Source organism: Selaginella moellendorffii, unplaced genomic scaffold, assembly GCF_000143415.4.
Source record: "Selaginella moellendorffii unplaced genomic scaffold, v1.0 SELMOscaffold_10, whole genome shotgun sequence".
Lineage (NCBI taxonomy): Eukaryota > Viridiplantae > Streptophyta > Lycopodiopsida > Selaginellales > Selaginellaceae > Selaginella > Selaginella moellendorffii.
This window is the reverse complement of record NW_003314271.1, coordinates 1647358-1655768: the sequence shown is the minus strand read 5'-3', so window position 1 is coordinate 1655768 and position 8411 is coordinate 1647358. Positions and strand designations below refer to the sequence as shown.

The window sequence follows — 8411 nt, the reverse complement described above, 5'->3', positions numbered from 1 at the left end:
TCTTTGCCATTTTACAGCTCGCATCATCTAGGCACAAGGAAACTGCCATGTTGATCCATTTGTCAAACAAGGAGCAAGAATTTGCAGAATTGAAGGCAAGTCTCCCTTCAATGTTTCTTTCTTTCTTTCTTTGTTATAATGCAAAGAAAAGACTAACCTTCATACGTGTAAATTCTACATGTATAGCAGGATGACAATATGAGATGGCAACCTAACAAAGTTGTAAGATTGCTAGCTAGCTTGGAAAATACACAAGTACTTAAAACATTGGAGGCCTCATCAAAAGCTTCAAATCGTGAAGGAGAGTTTAATGTTCATTCACCTTTATTATAATGGTAGTCCAAAACCACCTATATTACAGTCTTGTTTCTCAAAGACTAAGTCATCCGTGTATGAGTGGTCATCCCTTGACCACCCCTTAGCACTCTTAAGATGCTTCAAGATATAGGGAACACCCTTCCCAATGTCCCTTCTTCCATCTCCACCAAGTCCTTCTTTATCCACGGTTGTGCTCGCCAATATTGCTATTGGGCCAAGGCCTAAAAGCCTGACCACTAAGTCTCATTGTCCTCTAGGAATTCTTTATCATATGATTGTATCTTTACTCATTACATCAAATGATTGCTCTTCTTCCTTTTCACAATCTAGGACTTTATGATGATATTTTGGATCACCGTGGCTTTATGCGAGCCTCGTGAGTACTCTCCACCTTCTACCTTTGGGTGCCTTAGCCATAGGGCTAGAGTGAGGTTCCGATGAGCCATACTAGGTATCTAAGTAGGTAGTGCTATCTACACTTGGACTGAGAGCATTAGTCATTCAATCTTCTAGGGGAGATAGAGCTGGCTCTTAAACACTTCATCAAATTACCTCACTTGTCTATTCATATTCCAGACTCCTCAATAATTATATCATCATTTAACACATGAGTATAATTTTCCTTGGTCACATTGGCCTTTTATAACGAAATTGGCTCCACTAGAGTCCTCCCCCTTCTATACTTTTGGAGCTCACCAAACCCCCTAGAGTCTAGGAAACGATTGCTTTGGGCTTTTACCCTTAGACTCGAACTTGTACTTGGACTTAGTGTTAGACTTGGTCTCAAACTCATTCTCGGTCTTGACTTTGGACTCCATCTCGGGTCCATCTTGGACTTGACCTCAGACTCCATCTTGGGTCCATCTCAAACTTCATCTCAGGTCTATCTCAAACTCAACCTTAAACTCCATTTCAGGTCCATCTTAAACTCTATCTTGGACTCCATCTTGGGTCCATCTCGGACTCGACCTCGAATTCTATCTTGGGTCCATCTTAGACTCCATCTCGAATTCTATCTCGAGTCCATCTCAGACTCCATTTCAAGTCCATCTCAAACTCTATTTCGGGTCCATCTTAGACTCCATCTGGGGTCCATCGTAGACTTCATCTTAGGTCCATCTCAAACTCATTTTTGACACTTTCATATGTCACCATACTTGCCATATGTCAATCCTTCTTATGCCCCTTTTTAAAAACTCATTCATTGATTGCTTCATGATCATCCCTTGAGCACTTCATTCAGAATTCCACTCCCACTCTCAATTTTCCAAGTCAAAGTTTTAAGCCTAAATATGTTACACTTGTTGGACTTCTATTTCAACCACTATCATGTGGCACCCTATTTGTTCCACTTTGGGGCTTAGGGATTTATGTCTCACAACTCATGGCAAAGTATCATATGTTGCAAAAGGGGGAAAGAAGCTTCAGAGGGAAAGTTCATTTTTTTCCAGTATCTTTGACTTATTTCATGATCTGGAAACAAGGCTGGTATTCAAAAGTCTTGAGCTCTAAATTGAAATGCAGCTATCAAGGTTTGTAATCTTACAACTCTCTCCTAAACATTCTAAAGGTTTAAAATGTTGTGCCAGAGTTGTTTCAATATATCCATGATCTCAATGAAGAGGCTAAGAGGCTGCAAACAATAGTACAAGCTGGGAGGTTTATTTTGACATGTTTGTATTGGACACAAGTGCTGTTTTGCAATATACCTTTAGTGATGCAATGGTCCCATCACGCTCTTATGCTATATACTTGATAGAAAAATTACCTGCCGTGAAGATTGAGTATAGTAGTAGTTGCGTGATCACTTCCTGCAGCCACTGCCAATCCATAAATCTACATGCAAGATACAAGCTTTTTCTTCACATTTGCAAGTTTCTGAGCCAAGAAAATGCAGTACCTTCTTTGAGGGAAAAAGATGGTCATTGTCCTCAACCAAAACTTCTCTCTTCTGTTCAAGCCTCAGCTGAGAGATAGAAGCCATAGCCAAGCGTGGAAAATCCCAAAATGGATTTATTTCAAAAGCTTGAAAGATGAGAGAGGCTTGAACTCTCGAACGCGCTGACCTTTGCCTACCTCACCTTTTCAGCAATGGAAGTGAAGAACACAGCTGCTTGTACTTGACAATGCCTTCACAGAAATCCTTAAGCTTCTTATGCTTCTGTCACTGGATTCTTCACCAAGACAGAGATGGTAATCACATGATTTATATGCAATGGTTTCTCGTTGGAACTCAATAGCTCAAAACTGGAGCTAAAAGCGATGAAAAGCCATAATTGTTTTGTTATCGTGAGTTTCCAACTCATCACCTCCAGGCAAACTCGTCATCCAGGTGCATTCAAACCGAGCAAGTGCTTTGACCTTCCATGAAAACCTGGACATTGTCAATGTTCCTGCCTTTTTTCAAGTGATGCTGGCTCAGGAGAGCTTGTGGCGGTCAAGAGGATTGGCGGGGCAGGGGGACAAGGTGATGTCCATTGGCAGTATCCATCACCTCAATTTCATCAAGCTGTTGGGATTTTGCCTCCATTCACCACTCAGCTTGTTTGTCTACGAGTTCCTCCCCAAGGGCTGGATAGCTGGATTAGATAGTTTCTCCTTGTGTGGGTTTGAGAAGATCATTTGGATTGGCCTATCATGGCCCAGGAGGATCCTTTGGAGTGGCTAACAATGGCTATGATGGTGAAAATGGTTGTCATTTCTCTCAGGGCAAACTAAATTTTAATTTTTCATCTATATTTTATAAATTACATTAAACATAACAAGAGTGAAACCTGCTCAAAGGGCACCATAGATTTTGTTATGTTTCCTGGAGAGACCACCTTCATGGGTTTTCTCACTGGTAGTGAGTAGAAGTCTCGAGTGTTCCATCTCAGTCTCAGATTTGGCACGCTAGAGGATTTGCAAAGTCAAGAATAAAAGTCAAATAATTCTTGTAAACTTTCTTATCGTCCGAAAACTTTAATGTTTTTAAGGGGTTAAAGGTAGTTGCCCTAATAAATTTTAGGGTTGTTACAATGGCTGGGGGCAGAGGCAGCGCCTATTTCGTGGATCCGCTCCTGCTGCCTCGGATCGAGCAATACGCGCACAACAACAACATCAATCACATCGACAACACGGTAGATTATCTCCGGCGATCTTACAGGGAGTACCAGCGGAAGCAGCTGCTGCCATTCCGGAAATCCGTGGAGCAAGCGGTACGCATCGTAAATCAGAGTGGGGAGAGCTCTGAAGAGAGCGAAGGGGAGGAAGCGGCGGCATCATCGCAAAAGAGCTCGCAGAATCACAGGCCTATGATCTTCCTGGACACTCCAGTAAGTGGTGGAGTGTCCGGTCCTTTGACAGTTGCTAGAACACCGAATAGCAGGAAGAGAGAGCGAGAGAAAGAGGAGGAAAATGCCGATAAGAAGCGGAGCAGTGTGGTTCCTCCCGAGAAAAAGGATGGAAGGCAGCCAAAGTTCGCAGGGGCGACAATGCCGCAAAATGTGAGCTTCAAAGATTTTGGAGGCCTTGGCAATGCCATGGACGTGATCGTGGAGTTCATCTTCCCGGTGGTAAATCCCGACGCGGTTGATGCGGTGGGGATGGAACATATGAAAGCTTTGCTTCTTCATGGACCTCCTGGCTGTGGAAAATCTCTGCTGGCCGAGGCCATTGCGAACGAAGCGAGCGTTCCCTTCTTCAAGGTGTCAGCTCCAGAAGTTGTGTCTGGAACATCAGGTAGGAACTTTTTCTTTCGTTCTTTCGGTGAGAGTTTTGTTTTTTTTTAATCTTTTCTTTCTGTTCGTGGTTGCAGGTGAATCGGAAGCAAAGCTCAGAACACTGTTTTCCGAGGCTTTTAGAGTCGCCCCAGCCATCATATTCATCGACGAGGTCGACGCTATTTGCTCCAAGAGAGAGTCTGCTCAAAGAGAGATGGAGCGGCGGATTGTGACGCAGTTGATGGTCTGCATGGACGAGATTGATTACGCTCCACGAGGCTCCGAAAGTGAAGGTGGTGACAGTAACAAGCTGCGGCGCTTGCTCGTGATAGCAGCTACAAACCGGCCTGAAGCTCTGGATCAGGCTCTCAGACGACGTTTCGATCGCGAGATCTGTTTGAAGGTGCCGGATGAGAAAGCTAGGCTGCAAATATTGACAGTCCTCGCCAGCAAACTTCGCCTTGATGGAGAGTTCGACTTCAAGGCCATTGCAAGGCGGACGCCGGGTTTTGTCGGTGCGGATCTGAAAGTTCTTACAAAAGAAGCTGGAGTTGCGGCTATCAGGAGGATTGCTGCAAAGAGGAAGGCAGCACCAGGGGAAAACGAGGCTGAAAATGTGTGGTGGAGACGTGCTTGGACTCCCGAAGAGCTCCAAGAACTGCGGGTTACAATGGACGACTTCGAGGTAATGTTTTTCTGTTCGGTTCATTCGCATTTGTTTCTTCACGCAAATGTCAATGCAGGTTGCTATCAAGAAGGTAGTGCCATCCACAAAACGAGAGGGGTTCACGGAGATTCCAAATGTGAGCTGGGAGGATGTGGGAGCTTTGGAAACTGTGCGTGAAGAGCTCGAGTTTTTAATCTGCAGCCGTGTGAAGCATCCTGAGGACTACGAGGTTTGTCGGTAGTTTTTTTTTTGCAGTACCATGGCACTGTGTAACATGGTCGCTCAGTGCAGACTTTAAATTTCTCGGACAGTGGATTTCTTTTGTATGGGCCGCCTGGATGCGGCAAGACTTTGGTTGCAAAGGCCGTGGCCAACGCTGCTGGAGCCAACTTCATCTATATCAAGGTAACAAGTCGTCAAGAACTCTCCTTTGCGCTCTAAAAAATCAGCTTTTTGACGCAGGCGGGCGAGCTTTTTAACAAATACGTTGGTGAGAGTGAGCGAGCGGTTCGGCAGCTGTTTTCTCGCGCCAGAGATTGCTCGCCTTGCCTCATATTTTTTGACGAGGTACATCTTTGATGTTGAAGTTTTTGTCTAACGTGTTCTTACAGATAGATGCATTGGCACCAGGCCGTGGAAGCGAAGCAAATGCGGCGACTGACAGGGTAGTGAATCAGGTAAGCTCGTGAATGTCTGCTCTCTGTTTGTTTGTTTATGTTTTAAAGTTTTGCAGCTTTTAGTCGAGATGGATGGTCTGGAGCAGCGAAAGTGTGTTTTCGTGATTGGAGCGACAAATAGGTGAACAAGAAAAACGGAATTTTTTCGCTCTTTGTAAACGGGTGCTGTTTTCCAGGCCAAACATGATCGATACTGCGTTGCTCAGGCCGGGGCGTCTCGGCAAACGCATCTACATCCCTCTCCCGGATGCTCAAGGACGAGAATCCATTCTCAGAGCTTTGTTGCGATGCTTGCCTCTAGCGGCGGACGTAGACATGGCCGCTATCGCGCAGCACGAGCTTTGCGAAGGCTTCACAGGAGCCGACCTCCATGGCCTTGTCAGTTGTCGCTCGTCGTTTTCCTCGTTTGTTTTTTCGGCAAACTTTTTCCTGACTCTTCCTCCTTGTTTTCTTCTTTCCCTCGCAGGTCCAGGAGGCATGCGGCGTCGCTCTGCGCGAGAGGATACCACTGTGGCGTGCGAGCAACGGGCAAGCTCCGCAAAGCGGTGTTATACTCACCCAAAAGCACTTCGCGGAGGGTCTCAATCGAGTGGAGCCTTCCGTATCGGCCGGGGTACGCATCAAAGTCACGATTTTTTCCCTCCTCCGCGTCATAACACACCTGTGATTTGATTGCCAGGACTACTCCAAAAAATTTCCAAGCTCCAGCGGCCAAGCCGAGTCGCCGAAAACCAAGAGAAGAAAAAAGAAGAAGACGACGAAGGGAACAGTCCGGCTAGTAACACACTGTTAAACTAGAACTCCCTGGGAGCCGTTAGATCAACGGCCAGATGTGATGGACGGCCACGATTTGCGATGCTGTTAAAATACGAAAGGGCTGGACTTTTTCTCCGCCATAGCCTACCAGTGATTAGGGCTAGATCTAGCGCCGGGATGGGGAGCCGCGACCGATTCTCCGCGGCGCGCGTCTGATCTGGGAGCTCCGGCGCCAGTCCGAGGGATTCCAGGGGTAGCGGCCTGAGGGATTAGCGCGGCGGCGTGGGGGCGGAAATCCATCGCAATGGCGGGCAGCGACGCCAATCTGGTAAGAAAGGTCGTGCTGAGCTACATCTACGTCGCGATCTGGATCTTCCTGAGCTTCACGGTCATCATCTACAACAAGTACATCCTCGACAAGAAGATGTACAATTGGCCCTTCCCGATCAGCCTCACCATGATCCATATGGCCTTTTGCTCGACGCTGGCCTTCCTCCTGGTGCGCGTGGCCAAGGTCGTGGAGCCGCTGGGCATGACGCGCGAGATTTACATGTCGTCGATCGTCCCCATCGGCGCGCTCTACTCCTTGAGCCTCTGGTTTTCCAACTCGGCCTACATCTATCTCTCCGTCTCCTTCATCCAGATGCTCAAGGCGCTCATGCCGGTGGCGGTCTACTCCATCGGCGTGCTGCTCAAGAAGGAGATCTACAAGCCCGAGACGATGGGAAACATGGTGCTCATCTCCATCGGCGTGGGCATCGCGGCCTACGGCGAGGCCAAGTTCAACACCTTTGGAGTGATCCTCCAGCTCGCGGCCGTGGCGTTTGAGGCGACGAGGCTGGTGATGATCCAGATCCTCCTCAGCTCCAAGGGGATCACGCTCAACTCCATCACCGCGCTCTACTACGTGGCTCCCTGCTGCTTCGTCTTCCTGTGCGTGCCGTGGGTGTTCGTGGAGCTGCCGGTTCTGCGCGAGAGCTCCAGCTTCAGCTTCGATCTGCCAACCTTTGGGCTCAACTCGGGCTGCGCGTTTGCGCTCAACCTGGCGGTGTTCTTGCTCATCGGGAAGACGTCCGCGCTGACGATGAACGTGGCGGGGGTGGTGAAGGATTGGCTGCTCATCGCCTTCTCCTGGTCGGTGATCATGGACAGGGTGACGACGCTCAATCTGGTGGGATATGGGCTGGCGTTCCTGGGGGTGTGCTACTACAACCACGCCAAGCTCCAGACGATGAAGGCCAAGGAGGGATTGAAGAAGTCGCAGCAGGAGGAGCGGGACGACGAGGAGCAGGGCATGGTTTTGGTGGAGCACGCTAACACCAAGGATGATGATGGGGGAAATTCGTGAAAGCTCTTGGGGCTTGTTTGCGCTGGCTATGGCGACGCGGGGAAGAGGCAGAAGAAGAAGAAGAAGAAAAGAAAGAGGAGAAGGGAGAGAGATCATCTTAGATGATGGTAGGACTATTTAATTTCCATTCAAAAGAAATCAGTGTGACGAACAAACTCATCTCTTTCTTTATTAATTGTGATTGATAATAAGGAGAATAGCTTCGTTTTCCAACAAACCCATAGCCATGAGTTCCAAAGATTTGGCACAAACGTTAAGAGTTTGTTGAAAATCTTCTAAAGAACAAAGTCGAAGAACAGCATTAATAACTGTTGGAGCATATTCGCCCAAATTATTTCACATCTACAACCCAACCAAGCGTTGGAATCGAGAGCGATTTGCATCTTGGGATTCCAAAACCTGTGACGCTTGGGTTCTAGGTCGATCCCACTGCCGCGACCCTTGGGTTGTAGGCCCTGGGTTGAAAGAAGGGGTTTAAAAGAAGAGCTCTCTCCAAGGAGCCTGAGAGGAGCTCAAGCTCAAGCTTGGTTGAGCTCCCCCAAGCTTGGCTTACTAAAGCCCTTCTCTCCTATTTGGAAAAAAGAGGAAAAAATCCAGAGATTTCTTACTCCATTGCCAACTTTCCAATGGCAAAGAGAGGAAGTAGATTTCTCAGGCCTAGTGGAGCGGATCAGATGGAGTCATCATTGGAGCTCCTCTAACCATAGCTTCTCCAGCTCCGCACTGGCCAATCTCGCATCAGTCTGGCAAGGGTCATGGAAAGTTTACCTGATCATACTGTTGATGACCCTTATATCTTGATCATATGATTTTATATATTGTCCAGCTCACTCAAGCTGAGGTCTAAATCCAAAATAGCCAGGGATTATGGTTTCGAGGACAGGGAGAGCACAAATAAAAGGGAAATGCGTAAATAGACTCACAAACCCAATATTCTTGGCATA

General features: G+C 47.3%; 2 protein-coding genes across 2 annotated transcripts; both read left to right on the top strand.

Moving 5' to 3' along the window:
- Nucleotides 1-3333: 3333 nt before the first annotated feature.
- LOC9650292 (cell division control protein 48 homolog C) lies at nt 3334-6259 on the top strand. The gene is made up of 10 exons (XM_024673074.1): nt 3334-4038; nt 4115-4704; nt 4763-4915; nt 4978-5091; nt 5149-5253; nt 5298-5363; nt 5420-5484; nt 5540-5741; nt 5830-5976; nt 6043-6259. The coding sequence occupies exons 1-10, from the start codon at nt 3336-3338 to the stop codon at nt 6154-6156; spliced, it is 2259 nt and encodes a 752-aa protein (XP_024528842.1). The 5' UTR covers nt 3334-3335; the 3' UTR covers nt 6157-6259.
- A 16-nt stretch (nt 6260-6275) lies between these two features.
- On the top strand, nt 6276-7684 carry LOC9650291 (probable sugar phosphate/phosphate translocator At4g32390). The gene has a single exon (XM_002968454.2). It carries the CDS (start codon nt 6424-6426, stop codon nt 7465-7467), a length of 1044 nt encoding a protein of 347 aa, XP_002968500.1. The 5' UTR covers nt 6276-6423; the 3' UTR covers nt 7468-7684.
- Nucleotides 7685-8411: the final 727 nt, after the last annotated feature.

What these genes read in the sequence shown, in the direction of transcription:
- LOC9650292 (XM_024673074.1), top strand. Translation starts at nt 3,336, where the DNA reads ATGGCTGGGGGCAGAGGCAGCGCCTATTTCGTGGATCCGCTCCTGCTG. An exon ending in AGCATCCTGAGGACTACGAG is followed by an intron (nt 4,916 to 4,977) that starts GTTTGTCGGTAG and finishes CGCTCAGTGCAG; the next exon opens with ACTTTAAATTTCTCGGACAG. An exon ending in AGCCTTCCGTATCGGCCGGG is followed by an intron (nt 5,977 to 6,042) that starts GTACGCATCAAA and finishes TTTGATTGCCAG; the next exon opens with GACTACTCCAAAAAATTTCC.
- LOC9650291 (XM_002968454.2), top strand. Translation starts at nt 6,424, where the DNA reads ATGGCGGGCAGCGACGCCAATCTGGTAAGAAAGGTCGTGCTGAGCTAC.